This window comes from Lutjanus erythropterus, chromosome 7, assembly GCF_056507025.1.
Source record: "Lutjanus erythropterus isolate fLutEry1 chromosome 7, fLutEry1.hap2, whole genome shotgun sequence".
In the NCBI taxonomy this organism is placed as follows: Eukaryota; Metazoa; Chordata; class Actinopteri; order Lutjaniformes; family Lutjanidae; genus Lutjanus; species Lutjanus erythropterus.
The window spans coordinates 36287701-36304831 of NC_139323.1; the positions used below are offsets into that span (position 1 = coordinate 36287701).

At 39.6% G+C, this 17131-nt stretch overlaps 1 protein-coding gene across 2 annotated transcripts in view; it reads right to left on the reverse strand.

The window, feature by feature from the left end:
- The window catches only part of atp11b (ATPase phospholipid transporting 11B), a 66485-nt gene that overhangs the window by 35946 nt on the left and 13408 nt on the right, over positions 1 to 17131 (reverse strand). For both annotated transcript variants that reach the window (XM_084723652.1, XM_084723651.1), the window contains exons 4-14: positions 15145 to 15225; positions 14695 to 14802; positions 12107 to 12235; positions 11226 to 11329; positions 9604 to 9651; positions 9083 to 9147; positions 7675 to 7756; positions 7435 to 7585; positions 5557 to 5754; positions 3954 to 4112; positions 3398 to 3585 (exon numbers count right to left, since the gene is read on the reverse strand). In XM_084723652.1, the coding sequence (XP_084579778.1) occupies positions 3398 to 3585; positions 3954 to 4112; positions 5557 to 5754; positions 7435 to 7585; positions 7675 to 7756; positions 9083 to 9147; positions 9604 to 9651; positions 11226 to 11329; positions 12107 to 12235; positions 14695 to 14802; positions 15145 to 15225 (1313 nt within the window). The remainder of the gene's footprint in view (positions 1 to 3397; positions 3586 to 3953; positions 4113 to 5556; positions 5755 to 7434; positions 7586 to 7674; positions 7757 to 9082; positions 9148 to 9603; positions 9652 to 11225; positions 11330 to 12106; positions 12236 to 14694; positions 14803 to 15144; positions 15226 to 17131) is intronic.

A 17131-nucleotide genomic window follows, 5' to 3' on the forward strand; every position in this document is an offset into this window, starting at 1 on the left:
ACTTTAAGCCTCAGCACTTCCCATTCACAGCCTTATTTTAATTGGCTTCAAAAGCATCACAGCTTAAAATGAGACAACAGCTTTCGCATTTCAAGACATATCATTACTCATCTTTATTATGTACAATATTAAATTTTCATGTACAATATTAGGTCTGATATCATGTGAAATATTACACTATTCATTACTTTTCAATATCACAGCTAATATTACTCTAAATGTCACTGCAACTATCTGTTTTAGATCATTTTAATTTACTTTTTAGTTTGATTTAGTTAAATTTATTTTGGACAAGTATATGTAGAAAAAAACAAACAAACACAAAATTAAATTTGACATTTGATGTGCTGTAAGGAATAAGAAGGAACAACATGCTTGTCCAGCTCTACCCCTAATGAGCCTTTACTTAACTTATGTTACTTCTATTGTTATTCTATTAGATACAGTTGTTTTGCATTTACTCCTTCTACACTTTATATTTTATAAGCCACTTTATATTAAATAACACTGTTTTCTTTTGTTTTTATTCTATTACTGTAATTTTGGAGAAATCTCTAGAGTTTCCTCTGGGACTGATAAAGTTCTATCTTATCTTATTACTTGAAACTCCATTTTTGCTAAAGGGAAAAAAAAAACAGTTGGCAAGGATGATGACTGATAAACCACTGCAATCCAACGTCTCACACATACAAAATAGACTACAGAGTTTTAATGGACCTGTCTGATGTGTGTAGATAAATGTGTGGTTATTTTATAGCAGCCTGCTGTCATTTGCCTAACCCTAACCCTAACACACCCCTTTAGTTAATTAAATTAAAGTATTTCATACATTATAAAGAAGTTGTGGATGACAGATACTGCAAGAATAAGCCACATTAAAAACACTGAAGCCACTGTGACACCATGCAAATAAGTCATTTTTTGAACACCAGAATATAAGATATGTCATCCCTGTATGTTTTGTGAAATCTTACCAGCAGTGTCACATTTCAGCATGAAAAACAATTACTTTTGATTACACTTCCCCTTTGCAATCAATGTTAAGTGTTGTTTTAGAGTTTAGGTTGAGTGATTATTGAGGTTATGGTTCCAACTGTGCCTCCTTTCGGTTAAAACCAGCACAGATTCACTGTCTGTGACTCAATGGAGCATGGAGGTACTTGGTCACGGGTGCAGCTCCTCACTGTTTGACATAATTTAATTTGATGGCGTGAAAACTACTACTAGGATCACTGACTTCATGCATCACGAATCCTGGAAGTTTTGTAAAACAACACAATTGGACAATTTAGATGGGAGCTACACAGCCACATTTCTTAACTGTCAATTCTCCATTGTTTTCTTGCAGAACTGGAGGAGTTTTATAGCTTCAGAGTCTTTAGATACCTGTTACCAAACTGGTATAGGAGAATTGGGTCACTTTCTATTAATGTTTTCCCCTTTTTCAGCAATTTTCCACACAGAACTGCTGCAGGGTTTTCTTCCGGTCCCGGGACATTAAATTGTTGCCTGTGCTTTTTTTCCTGTGACAATAAAAGTGAGTAAGAAAAAGTGCCACTTTGGCCTGCAGTCCAACCTCCACAAGTATTTCAATGTCTCTTAGCAGCTGACACAGCCAGAACAGCGCAGGAAGCAGAATTTAACATTATGTCGATTCACAATGCTCAAGAAAAGGCGTAAACATAATCTGAGTTTGAGTTTTGACCCTTTGAGTTGCTGTAGGTGGTCGGTGAGTAATAGACTGAGTTAGTAATGTGAGACCAGCAGCTATTAGCTAGTTTCTGAGTATTGCAGGAAATGCAATGCCTTAAAATCTGAGCACAAATGTTGTTTTATGTTAAGCATGTGAAGTAAAATGGATCTGTTTGTTAAGATAATATTACTACAATCACAATGCTAATTTCCGTTAGCATGCAAATTGAATTATATGTGTTCTCCCACCACTATATACATTATGACCTATGCTTTTTGGCTTAAGTCCAAGCTCTTATGTTAAACTTACAGCAGACTGAAGAGACTGGCCATCACACGCAACTAACAGCTCTCACATTTTTTTGTTTTCTTGCATCACACAATGTAGTAAAGACTGGAATATACACATTTCCTGAGTGGTAACAATCACACAACTTTGCAAGATGGTGAAACCACAAGCTCTTGCAAAAGTACTGTTTAAAACCACGACACACATGAAAATAGCAATCTTTTTTCAGATTTCCTTATTCACTTCTCGCACCCTAAACTGTCACTGAGACCTTAGATCCCGTTGTTATGGCAACGTCGGTGCATGCAGATGCCGCAGCCTGTAGCTCCTTCAAACTTTGCTACATTTCTGTTTCAAACTGTCTTTTTTTTTGGCTTTATTGCTGCCGGCAGTAATACATTCATAAGCAGTGGAACAAGGAAGCATGGGGTATGGATTAAGAACAGCAGACACTGAGATGATCACTGCCCATAGAACACCCAGCCAAACCAAATCCCCCAGGAGAAGAAGGAAGAGGGCCTGGACGAGGGCCATGCTAGTCCAGCTTGCACCTAAGGCTGCTTTTGGCTAATATCTGGTTGCAGGAAAATGAAACTGATAAAATGGGACTCAGGCTGGCCAAAAAATGGGAAATCAGAGACAGTTGTGCCAACATCTTACAGAGATCTGCTCCCCCACAGCCTCCCGGATGAAGCCATTACAAGTGACAGGTGGACCACGTTCCAAGCCGACAGGAGGCAAGAATCCAGCAGAACGAGGGGAGCTGGAGGAGGTGTATTTGTATCGATGATGTTTGGTGCACAAACGCAAAGTTGATGGATAATGTTTCTGAGATGTTGACCTTTTTATGTGAAGATGTCAAGTATACTACCATCACCATCTTGTTGCTAATGTTTACATTCAATCTGACACAAATCCAAAACATGCACACTATTTCCTACATGTATATGTATATAAATAACTGTATTTATTTATAATGCTTATTTTATATTTTATCCTATGCTATTTATTATCTTTATAGATGTTCTGTCTGTGTAGCATGAAGTGAGTGCAATTTTCATTTCGTTGTGCAACCCTGTGTTATACAATGGCAAAATAAATGCCCTTGATACCTTGAAATTCTCACACCTGTCAAAACAATCTGTGCCACCCCCTACAAAGTAGTGCAGACACAAGCCAGGCTTGAAAATCATCTGTGACTGAACTTCAGAACAAAATGCCAGCACTGCAACTACAGGAATATAGCTGCCAACAGTTTCCTGTGTTTACAAGTGGTCACAGAGTGCAACCTTCAACACCGTTTCAGTGATGAAGGTTGATGGAAAAAGCTGCAATAAAGGCTGCTTGAATCGGCTAGCTTAGCCCACGCACACCAACTATTCGAAATTTTCAGAAGAAACTCTGATGTAACTGTACCTCTTTGCTGCTTCTACCAAAGCTTTCTCATCCGGGGAAGAGGCGTAGTATTCCATGTGACTGGACGAGAAACCGTTTGCATGGGAGAATGGATCTCCTCCCCCGCCCACGCAGTCTGGCTGGTCGTAGCTGATCTGAACCGTGTGACACAACGACACCGCCTTGAGGAATAACAATTCATCGCCAATCTGAATGGAAAGACAGCGAGGAAGGATGACAGATTAAGAGACACTATCAAACACTCTCAAATCTTGTACACATACAGTGACATACCATATGTCTCACTTAATTAGCAAAGAGCAACATTTAATTTGTTGGTGAAGAGCTTATAATGCACATATTTTGTGTTTGCACATTTTATCTATAGTCTCTCTATTGTATTATTGTGAAAAGCCTAAGGTGAAAAGTCATCCCTGACATTAGAGGTTAATTTGTTCATATGCTCTGGTTGTGCTTGTTTGATAGCAGCAGTGAGAACAGTGTATATAAAGTAGGTGTCTGCCGAAAGAAAATAAATATAATGGGGATATATATGTACCCTGGATATGTGACTTACCAGGTGAGGTGTAGAACCATCTGGTGAATCTTCAGTCATTCCCTCTGGTACCAGTTTTCCATTAACTTCTCGGTACTTTGTTCCGTTAATTGAACACTCACGGAAGTGCATCTCATTTTCGGTTAGCGTACCCGTCTTATCTGTAAACACATACTCCACCTAGGAAACAGAAACACACGCGCGTGCATATAGGTTGAGTGCTGTGTGGTTGCTGAGTACTAAAGGTGAAGCAGAGTTCACGTTCCCAAAGAAGTGAAACTTTGTGTTGAAATATGCACATAAATAGAAGCACTTGAATTATGAATGAATTATTCCATCTTGTGAAGGGCTCGTTGCAGGGGTGAATTAAAGTCTCAATAATGAATTCAAAACTCAAGTCTTCTTCAAAAACAATCCAAGGCACACTGTAATCTCCTGTATGTGATCAACAGAGACACCTAACAGCGCTTCTGCTCTACAGTCTATTATGTCTGTTCCAAGGTTCTTGTCATACAGATCCCTTTTCTGTGGGTGGAGCTTAGATGGAGGCAGAATAATTCCCTAAACACATCAGCTAAAACTAGCTAGCAAGTTTTGTTGGTTTACTTCTTAACAATGGATGAAAAAAACACAAGCTCATCTGAATGTGTACAGTCACTCACTCTTCAGAACCAAGAGTGCTACTTAAAAAAACTTCACATTATCCACTGGGACTGGCTAACCCGTACAAGCTCACTCAATGGATCAATGAGCTTCCTACAATTGACAAAGAGTTAGTGATTGACGAATATATTGATTACTGGCTGAGTCCATCGTGCTGTTCTAGCTCAGGAAGCTGCCCTTGGCTGGAGTTCGGGGTGCTGAGCTGGGAGAATGAGTGAGAGTAAGAAAGAATGTAAAATTATACTGTTTTCACATCTAACCCACTGAATCAAGGATTTATTTTGACCAAAACAGAGTCTGTGATTGTTAGAACAGTGGACAGACTGCCCAAAACAGTTCTGGAGAGTTTTATTTTGTTTCTCTCTGTTGAGTTTAAATGAAATGTGTCTTACAGAGTTAATAAGGCTGTTAAAACTCATCTTTGTTTGGTAAAAGAGAGAAACTTGAATTCAGGTGATTGAGTGTATTTTTATGTTCATTAAGAAAAACAGATGTGAAAATATCTATCTTATTTCATTTTGTGAATTCATTTCGCTGATTTTGTGGCTGCTCACTCACATCCCCCAGCTTTTGTCTTGGTTTTTTTTTTGTTCTTTTTGACTAGCAGTGACAGCTGGTATGCAATAAAACCTCAGTTTTGAGCCATTACTGCTTCGATTCTGGCACCCAAACAGCAAAAGAAGATCACATTTTAGCTTGGTTATGTGACCCACTACTAGTTTTTTCTCCAGCTAACACTGTGACATAATCATGACGTCCCCCATTAAGAGTCTGTGGTCATCTTTATTGCAATAAAATGTACATTAAATTACATATTCTACAGAATACCTAACTTGAAGACTCTTTTCAAGTTAAGAGAAATGACAGATACAGATATTCAAATTGTGTTTAGAGTATGCAAATAATTATGTTTCTTCACTCCTTTGTCATATGTATGTGTTCCTGCGCTTCTAATCCATACCTGCCCCAGCTCCTCATTGAGGTCAGAGGTGTTGACCTGAGCTTTCTGGTCGCTCTCCTCGTGGTAAAGGTCCAAATCCCAGCCAATGAAAAAGGAGCCCAGGAACTTCTGCATCTCCACAGTAACGTAGAGCGAGATGGGAATGATGAAGTTGTAGAGGACCAGAAAGGCCAAGAAGTCTGAGATGAACTTCAAGATCTAAAGGATGAGAGTACATTTTATCAGAATGAGACACAAGAGGAGGGCGACACGCACGTAACAAGACAAAACACACAAAAATGAGTGAGTCAAACAAGATAGGAAGATAAAGCAACGTCAAAGTAGGAGCAAGAGAAAAGACAAAACAACTGAGGAGAATGATGATGATGAGTACAAAGCAGGACCATAAAATTTGTATATACCTAAATAATAGTGCTTTTCAAGTGTTTGACATCATCATTTGACATGAAAAAAACAGACATGTACTGATATTTTAAGCACAATCTTAAGGTTAGATTATAACTATGCACCTTTTTTTTTTGGAGAAATGACTTCTAACGTTTTTACAATATTATTTTTTTTTTCTGTTTCCTTATTTTTCTCTGCACAACTGCTGAAATTCTGTCACATCTTGTTTTCATTCAGCATTTTAATCCTTTAAGAGGAGAAAAGATTAAGATTGAAACATAAATTTTGCTGACACATATCGAATGAAAAAAACAAAACAATGGAGAACAAACACACATCCATAGACCCAAAAGGATGGGTGCTGAACCACAAAAATACTTGAACAGAGAGAAAGAGAGAGATCCACACAAAAAATAGAGAAACAGACTGAAGTAGTCTGAGGGAAAGCCTGGAGCTTGAAATGTCTCGCAAATAAGACGATTTTAATGGGAGCTCTTTGGTGTGTGGATTTCTCTTTCTATTAATACACATCTAAGCCACACAGACTGACAGTGCTTTGGCGCTGATCTTTCTAAATCAAAGTAGGCAGGGTAATTCATTCCAATTAATGAGTTAATTACTTTAAGTGACAGGAAAGGAGAGTGACAGAGGACCACAGACTGAGATAAAAGCCACGCTTTTGATATCCTAAACCTGGAGTTGAGCTCTGACTCACTTCCCAAAGACAATAAAGCAATTAAACTAATAAAATTAGCCTTTTACTGGTGTATAGGAGCAGGAAAGACATGCAACAAAACATACTGTACTTGTCACAGAATAATGCAAATACAACTTTTTTTGGACTTGGATACTATAATCTTCAAAATCCTCAAAATCTAGAAAACTTTCAGACTTCCAAAGTAGTGGTAGATTCCCTTGTGAGAGGAGATAGATGTGATGTGGAAATTGGTAGAGGTTATACACTGTAAACAGGCCAGGAGGTTTCTAGAGCATCCGTTATACTAAATCTAAGCATTAATTTGTTGCTGGTATTCCTCTCTCTGTCTCCAGAGAGAAAGAAAGAGAGTGTATAAATGTGATTTTTCCCCTCTCCATCACCATACATAGAGGCTGCTGTTCTCTGTGACTGATTAGTGTTGGCAGGTAGGCTGATAGGCCAGCAGACTGGCCCTGTGACAGGCATTTCCTCTCTTATGCCTTGTCACAAAATCTAGAGACACTAAAAGTGCCCTACCAGCACCTTTCTAGTACTCTGAGTGTGTATGTGTGTAAATGTGGGCTCAGATGTGGGCTCATTTTTAGATCTTCACTAACTCTCTATTAATTTACATCTGCACTAGAGAGAAAAGTCCCATTAATATTTGGCGAGGAGATGAAGTGGAAAAAAAAAATCTCACCTCATCTTGTCTGTGGGGCTTATAGCCTGCTCTAGTTACAAAACCAAATCAATAAGAATGCATTCATCTGAGGCTTAATGGAAAGCAGACTAACCGGACTGCTGTTTCTCTCTTGCTCTGTCTTTTGGTTGTAGAAGGGCTCGTCCCATTTGTCCTCAGCCTGCCAGGCGTACTTCAGGATGGTGCTGAGGATGGCCTCGAACAGCAAGATGCCCAGGTAGATGATTAAGAAGGTATTCATGGACCTGACACGGGAGGATATTTTTTGAGTTACTAAGCATTTCCTTAAAAACACATTATTTTCTTACTATGAGAGACAACAGAAAGTGCTCACTTCTCCACTGCAGAGCGTTTCTGGGATTTGCACTTATAGTTGAGAGCCATCTTGGACTCCATCCCTGTGTAAACTGCCACACCTGCAACAGCACAGTAGGTTTAAGTATTACACCAGGCATTTAGGAGATTACACCAGTAGACTACTCAATCAACGTGTGGATCAACTGACCCTTCACTGAGCCCTGCCTCCGAACGACAGCTGTCCAATCATAGATATAGCAACTGTAACTAGACTAGACTTGTATTCCTTACTAGCTGCAGTAACATTACCTCCAGCTTTACCTCCTGCATTTGACAAACCCGTGGCTTATTCCTATGTGTAATACTGGGATTTGTTGTGCGAGGGGTTTGAGCAGAGGAGAGAGGATGAGGGCTGGACCGAGGACAACACAGCTCTCTTGCTCCCTGTCTTAGGTCTAAGCCGGGTTAGCTCAGCTCTTTTCCTAGGTGATCCGTCTCAACATCTGCTGCACTTCATCTAATACTTTTCCCACATTAATGAGTGCATTTCTGTTGTCTGTCGTATACATGTACGTGTTGGATTCATCCAGCCAATGTTTGCTGGGACACAGCTTCAGTCTCAGTCTTTTAGAATTAATGTTATGTCATGTACGCAGCTGTTGGATGGATGGAAACGTCAAAAAACCCAGCTGGTGACAGACTTCTCAGTCGTTTGATTACTTTTCTATGGAATCAAAGGCCAAGTGTGCAAACAATTACCAATTTCGTTATTAAATATGCCACTGTTGTCACCGTAAATGGCATATGTGCAGTGCAAGAATGGAAAGCTTGACTGGCAGAAGCAGCAGTGACTATGAGAAGTGTCTATGGTAGATCACTGACTCTGGTTCTCTATGCTAAACAGCTGCAATAGTAACTGCACTCAAGAACGAAATTCAGATAAAACCCTTCTAAGATTTAGCCGACAGACACATTTTCCGTTAACTACAATCAGACCTAAGTTATATGATAATAAGCCTGTCTTACCAACAATGTCCACTGAGCTTGAATTATTTTTGTCACTAGGGCTGCAAGTAACGATTATTTTCATTATCAGTCCATCTTTCGATTATTTTCATGATTAACTGATTAGCTGGTTGGCCAATAAAATGTCAGAAAATGGAAAAAATGTTGACCGCTTTTTCCCAAAGCCCAAAACGTGATCTTCAAATGTCTAAAATGACTTGACTAAAGAAACCACAAAAACTTTCATGTTTGGGAAGTATTTCAGAAGCAACCTCTTCTTGAACAGCTTTATTCTATTTTTCTTTCTTTCTCTCTCAGATCAACTGGAAACTTCCCATTGTAAGAAATCATTTACCTCCCCCAGGTGCTTTCTTCTCAGAGGGAGGTTTTGTTTTGTTTTTGCAGGACCTTTTATTTTCATACAAACTATATTGACTCACCAAAAATCTCTTTGGTATTTTTCAACCTGGCTCCTCGCAGCAGCAAATTCTCTGGACCCAGCGGCCTGACATATAAGCAAACAAAAACAATATAAATACAGAGAAAGATAAAATATGACAATAGGAATTTAGTACAAATAAGATGTGTACTAAAACACTTAACAACAGTCTATGGGGCTATTTAGTTCCCATATTTTCACATAGCTGCCCACTGCTCAAACTTAGTTTCTTCAGACAGGTGGTTGAGTCATTTTGTAACATTTTCTAACCTGTAAATGACTGCATGTTGTATGAACAACTATTCACACAGACATGCTTTCATGTTTCACCCTCAACTAATGTCACATTTCATTTGTCTGATGGTGTAACCTTGGCAACAACCCTTACACTAATCACAGGGGACTATGTCAAATGCACATCTTATCATGGATGTCTGTTTCGCAGTGTTTATCACCTGTCTACGACACATACGATTATTAATCCATTTAGTAATCAAAGCATCTGGATAAATCTGGTCTCACCTCACTATCTCTTCTCCATGTTGAGTCACCGTAATCCGACCGACAAACCTGGAGAACACAGAAGGCATTTTAGTTGAGTGGTGCAATAGAGGCAGTAACAACTTTCACATGCACGCTGGAAGCCAGGCTATAGTAAATAAAAAAAAATCCAGCAAATGTAACAAATCCCAGAAAGGCTTTGATATGCACTTCACTTACTTGGCTGCTGTAAAACCTGTGTTTATGTGCAGCTGGGCATTAATCATATTTCTCTGATATATTTTATATGTATGACATGAATGCCTCTGCAGCCTGCACAGGTGGAGAGCAGGCTCTGAGGTGAACAGCTTTTCTTTAACTGCGAGATTAAATATTAACAAAAAACAATAGTTCAGCTGAGGAAACTGACAATATTCAGACATGTCAATTTCAGTTTGACTTTGAATTAAATTATCTGGAAAACAAAGATGCATAACGACAAGTACATATCTTCCAACTGAGCTGCTGCCGGGGCGAAACCGGGGGTTTGTCATGCACATGCACGCATGTAGTAACCCCGTAAGTGTATACAATCATGTTCCTCCCGCCGAATTTTAACAAGATTTGTCTATATCCTTTAACCTAATTTTACGGAAACCAAGTTTCTAATTAATGTGATGTTGAAGAAATCAGATTACCGCACAAAGCTGACAATAGCTGGGTCAGTTAAGTGCATTTAAAGGCAGCCGGCATTAAGAGAGAGTGAGACAGCGACCAAGAGAGGGGGGATGGGAGAGAACTGCCACAGAAACAAACTGCCTGATCTAAAAATACACTGATCGATCCTGAAGTATCCAGCTGAGACAGACATGAGGAACAGGGTTTGCTGAAGAGGTGATGAAGCCATCTCACCCCATCTCACATTTAATAACACATCTCCAACTGGCAGGGCAATTCCTATCTGGTATTTATCATAGTGGTTTTTAAAAATGGGTTCTGGAGATTTTAAGGGATCCCAGGAACTGAAATGAGTGAAAAGAATTATCCATATAGTGCTTAAGGTGTTACAGTTATACAATAAAAAAATGAAGAGCTAGAATAAATATATTATAACAATTTTTTTTATTACGAGTTTTCCAATTTTTATTATTCACAGTAAGACGTGACAGGCATTGGTTTCTTTTTATTTTTAAAGCCCTAAATGCAAACTTACCATCAGTTCCTTATTAAACTAGTCCAGCAGTCATTATTCAGTTCATTCAAGTGATTGGCTAAGGCTCAAAATCACCCATGCAAAAAATAATTTTGGATATACTGCTTTTAGTTTTTGTGCTGCACACATCTGAAACACTTTACAAAAAACCTTGAGGCTCAACACACTTAGGTCATGATTACAAACAACTCTGCTCTTGGTTTTAACTGTTTTTAACTGTCTTTATTATATTTTTTGTTTTGTTTCTTGTTGATTTTATTGTGTTCTAAATATATTCTGCTCCATCAATGATTCCTCGAGATTAAATTTAAGTTTGTTAAATTAAAGATCAGATGAATATTGCTCTACTACGTGCTTGGCTAGGATTGTCCTTAGTTAACTGTATGCGACTTCACACTGGACTTTTTGTGCTCTAACCGTTAAGCTGTGGGAACACACAGGTGCAGATTACCTGTACAGGTCAGGTTCCGGTTGTTGACACTCCACCACAGCCTGCAGAGCCTCCAGCTGGGAGACCGACTGACACACTGCTGTCTCTGCCACAGAGTAATGTGTCTACAAACATAACATACACAACACACAAATGCAGTTAAGTGTTGATAAAAGTGAAGTACAGTGTTAAATTGGGCAAAGATACTTCTTCAGTTTACAGGGGGAAGAGTTTTCACACAGAAGTGCAAACTCATGAACAAACAGGTCGAAGGAACAAAAGGTTGTGCATTTATAAAACAACTGGTTTGGTCAGTTGCTGCTGCTCTGCGGGGGAGGAGGGCTTTCTAAAGACAAAATTAAAAGGTGTAAAATGGTTGCCAAGTCATTTGAAGATTTCTTCCAAGACCTGCATACACCTGGCACACACACACACACACACAAGCTGGCATTAATCAGGTGACAGATGTCCAGAGGTCTGCCAACCAAAACTCACCAAATTTCCTGACCAATTAAAGACAAATCCACAATATATGCAAACTATTTCCATTTAACAGCTTTGAAATGAGTATCAAAAACTCTATCAGCAAGATGAAGAAAGAGGAAAGAAGTGCACTCAACATCAGGCCCCAAGGACAAACACAATGAATGTAATCTTGTTCACTGAATGTAGCTTTGTTTACACTGCAGGGGGCACCTTTAAGGTGGAGCTGTTGGCTTGTGCAGTTTTGAATCCCACGATTGGTTGTGGATCTGCAGCTATCTTGTTTACTCAATCAAATGATTGTCTGTGCCGCCAATGGTTAATAGTCCGCTGTCTGTTAAATGTTTTCGCACAAACACAAACACACCACAGGCATTCTCACACACTCTCCTAAAGCCGACGTGCTCACATATACAGACCTTAAGGTTGGTCTCTCCATCGAGGCTGGCTGTTGTGATGTGACAGGTGCCATCTGCACGATCAGAGGACAGCAGCACCAGGTCAACAGGGAACGTCTCGTCTTTAGCCACACGAACAATGTCCCCCACCTGCATGGACAGGCATAAAACACACACACACACGCACACACACAGGTTAATAATGTTGTTTTATACCATCATTTTGTTAAAAGTTTTGAAGTTTTGTTTCTATTATATCTCCCTAAACACAGAGGTCCTGGTAAATATTAGTCCCTTGTATGATATCAGCATCTCTGTGATTTGGGATTTTTTTAAAACATCCGTTTTCTGTTGTTAGACAACTGAACAAATATGAAATTTGAATGCGGCTCTTATGTTGAACCGCAGTAAACAGCTGTGCTGTAAGATTGACTATACTGAGCTTTAAAATGAGTGAACACGACAGACAAGGTTAGCTGCAAATGTGTATTAGATAAGAAGGAGACTGTAGCAGCTAACGTGGGTTAGTGCTGAAAGTGTGTGGCTCTTGTGTAGCAGCTGCTGTCTGGCTCAGAGTCACCTTGTGCTCTGCTTAATTCAAGATTTGGTTGTCTGTATCGAAAAAGTTCTCCATCTACAAAGACATCAACAAATTAATGCAAAACTAGGGGGACCATCATGAAACCAAAGAATATAAATTTCTCCTGTTTGGTTTCTGATTTTTTCTCACAGGAACACAGGACATGTGATTTACAGAGCAGATATATACACTGTAGCAGACAAAAAAAAACAACAAAAAAAGATTTAATTTCAGTTGGACTTCAAACTAAATGGCTCACTCCTATGGACAGCAAGTCTCCTGGCTCCTGGTTAAATGCTGCTTGACAAGCTTGAAGGATTTACTGTTTGACTAAGGGACACACGTCATTAGGTTGTGTTGCGTTGGCTCCAGACACACTAGTTACTGTATCTCTGAGAAGCCTGACCTCAGAGGGTTTGTGTGCACTTCAATGTTCTGAGTTACAGTCATATCCAGGCAGCAAAGACAGCAAGTCAGTGACAGGAGAGGTAATGGAAAGGCATCTTCATGCTAATGTGTCGACTGTAAATATGCAGTCTGATAATACACTCATACATACGTCTGAAAATGAAACAAACAGCATTTGTAGAGACTCGTGTTACTGCAACAAAGACATCATTCAAAAAACATTCATTATGAATGCTTCAGTTTCTTTCAATCCTGACGTGAAAAAGTTATCTTTTCATGTAAAATGTCATCTTATGCTACAAGTAAAATGTAAATAAAAAGAGAATGCAAATACTAATTTATTAACTTGAAACTTGATAAACTAGTATTGCCTTTTGTAAATATACACTCCTTCTGAATCTGATGCCTGCGACACGTTCAAAAACAGTTGGGACAGCGACATATTTAATACTGTGTTACATCACCTTCTCTTTTAACATCACTCAGTAAGCATTTGTGACCTGAGGACACTAACTGTTTTAAGTTTTGAAAGTGAAATTCTTTCCTATTCTTGCTTGATATTCAACTTCAGGTGCTCAACAGTCTGAGGGTCTCTGCTGTCATATTTTGCACTTCATAATGCACCACACATTTCCAATGGGAGACAGGTCTGGACTGCAGGCAGGTCAGTCCAGAACCTGAACTCTCGCTGTTGTAACAATTGTAGAAGGAGAGATGTCTCTGAGAAAGATGTCATCTGGATGGCAGCGTATGTTGCTCCAAGAGAAGTAGGTGGCATTTCTGGATGTTGTTGATATATGGCTTTTGTTTTAAGTGTCTAAGTCTAAAGTTGCATCTGCAGATGTAGCAACAAACTGTTTTTACTGACAACAGCTTGACAATGTAGTATCGTGGGTTTTTAATGCAGCGCCAAAACTCACAGGCAATCAGTGTTGGGTTTCAACCTTGCCCTTTGTGTGCAGAGATTTCTCAATCTTTTAATGATATTATAGATTGTAGATGGTGAAATCCCTAAATTTCCTGCAACTGTGCGTTGAGAAACGCTACTGTTTTTTACAGTGTGTTCAACCTGGCCACATCCTTGCTTGTGAATGACCGAACCCTTTTGGGAAACCCCTCATGATATCATGACACCAGGGAACCTGTTACCAGTTAACCCTTTACCTGAAGAACAGGTATTTTTTAGCATTTCACGGCTTTCCCAGTCTTTTGTTGCCCCTGTCTCAACTTTTTGGAATGTGTTGCAGGAATCAGATTGAGTGTATCAGTAAGTGTCTTGTCTTTGTGCTGTATTTAATACAGGTCAAAAATGTTTTACAAATGATTGCATTCTGTGTTTATTTATATTTTACACAACTTTTATGGAGTTGGGGTTGTATACTTCTATACAGGTTAGCTCCACAGAAACACCACTAGCACCAGGAATTTAACAGCCAAGCTTAAGTTAGGTATGTCTGTTGGCTGTGAAGAGCTATTTTTAGGTACTTTTAAGTACAGGTTGTCTCCTGTAACAAACACAATGCTTCACTTTGGTAGAAGTAACGTCCTGTTCTTAAACAAAGAGTTAAAATTAGAACTGGAATAATACAGTTTCTTTTGGGGGTAGTTTTTGCCATCTTACCCTGATGTTCTTGGATCTTGTCTGGACCAGACTTCCACTGCGTACCACAAACACTGGAGCCCCGTTCACCTCGTTGTCCGCCTTGTGTCTTAGCCAATCCTCGTAGCCCTTTGACAAAATTCATTCAATAACTGATCACAGACAGCAAATAACCTTTGCCAACCTCACAGTGGAATACAGCATTATAGATTAACAGTGGTGCCGCAGTGCTGGCATGACAAGTCATTGATCAACTGAAGTGACTTATTAATCTTTAAATTATTCCAAAGACACTTTTTTACATCAACCAACTTTATGACTGTTTAGAGAATAAAGCATCCTATTCTTGAGTTAAAACAAGTCTGATAGCACAGTGTTGACAGCAATTATTCTAACTTTAATAATTCATGTTGGTTAGTTCCCCGTTTTCAGCCCAATAAAGAGGAAGCTTTCATGTGCTTGTGTTCTCACCTGTTTGATGGCGGTTACTGTGATCACAAAGAAGAGGGGCAGACCGCTGGTGACTGGGGAAGTTGGGGTGTCTATCATTAACTGGAAAGACAAACACAGAGGCAGGGGCGGAGAGATTTCAACAAATTGGATGTAGCGGAAATAAAAACACCACACACCAGAGACTCAGTAAGAGTGGGTGTGCCCCATCACAGAGAAAACAAGTCAACTAGAAAGATAACTGAGTGAAGTAGCGGCTGATGTGTCAAACAGGAAACTCTACAACTTCCCTCAAAGGTAAACTGTCAGTTCAGAAGTACACACACAAAACGGCAACTATGTGCTTCAAAAGCAACATTCACTGCAGCTGACATGTCTCAGCTTGTTTAGAAAGCTTCACATTAAGTAGTTTACACATATTTTTCCCCCAAAATATTTTAATTAATACAGAAAATGAAAGCCAAGACACCCTTCTCTGCAAATAATTTTAAAAAAATCAAATACCATTTTACTTCTGAGTCATTCATTCATTTACAGACATTCCTTAGCTACATGGTGCCATGGTTCTGAAACTTTTTGCACACAAGCTTATAACAGATTAGAGAAGCACAGAACATGGGTGCACAGTGGTATGTCCTCTTATACTGTTTTTTTTTTTCGCCAAAATTAGCACATATATGCAGTTTTTTTTAAACAGCTAAAAATAGGTTTTCCAATTGCAATAGACCCATTTGCCTTTCAGTTTTTTTCTGATGTGTCACTGGAAAGCTGTCAATCAGTCAATCAGAGCTGCAGCCGATAAATGCCTATGACTACTAATAACCCGCAATTTCCACCAGGCATGGCTGCGCCGCGTTACGGCTGCACCATGGCAGTAAGCGCAATTTGCAGCCATTATAGACAATGCTTGTGTTTCCACCAGATGCACCGCGACGCGTTTCAGACACTTCCCAGGAGTGGCTTGGCGCTCTGCTCCGTGGAGAATACGCACCGAGTCTACTTTTGATGGATGACGCGTCAATTAGCACAGAGCAAGTCGAACGGGCAGGAAGTCAGACGCGGAAAAGGCAGGGAGAGTCTGGATAATTTTCAAAATAAAAGATCCCCTGCATACTCACAATCATAAAGACAGACTGAAAATAAATTATTTAACAACGTAGCCTGCTTATCCATGATAGAAGCACAAAGAGCAAGGAAAGAGGACTTAATCAACAAAATCAGAGCAAGTAAAGTAATCAGATGGGCAAAACGCTCTGCTGCTGAAACGCTTCTGAAACGCTGCTGGTGGGAACTGCTGTCGTACGTATGACGGAACAAAACCACGGCACACATGTGACATCACAAAGCCGCGTCTGGCGGAAATCCCTGGTGACTGTACCCTTTCCACTGAAGACAAAAGCCAGATCTTACTGGGTTTTCGTTCAGTGTAAAAGAGGCTATAGTGTCTCTGTCATTACTTCTTGACCTCCTTTCACACATGCACTGCAATTCTGCACTTCTCCAGACATCCTCTGGAAGAATGTGTGTATGTGTGAATGCAAATGTCTGCATTAGCTGTCCCAAGCTGAACCAGCTGCCAGCCAAATGATGGTAAAATATCAAAGTGGCTGGTAGATTTCAAACACAAAATGATGATTTACTATTTAGTGGCTGGTGAATTTTATTACCCACTGTTCTGCTTTTTATACTTGGCGTGGGAGCTGCACTCCACAGTTGAGGGGGTTTTCTTGTTTACAAGCAAAGTCCAGTTCACAGCAGCCATCTAGGAATCCATACAAGGCCACCCAAAAAGTGGTCAAATTGGCCATCTAAGAAAATGTCATGCTCACAAAGTCAAGATGAAAAGAGGTCCTCCTTTCAGTGATTTGAGACTAAGCTGACTTCAGCTTCACTGACAAGTTGAGTGGGTGGAAAGAGGGACTGAGACAGAGTCAAGTCGATTGCTTTGGCTTCACTACACAAGCCCAAATAAATCAGGAGAAGCCTGAAAATTTGAAAGCCAAATCCT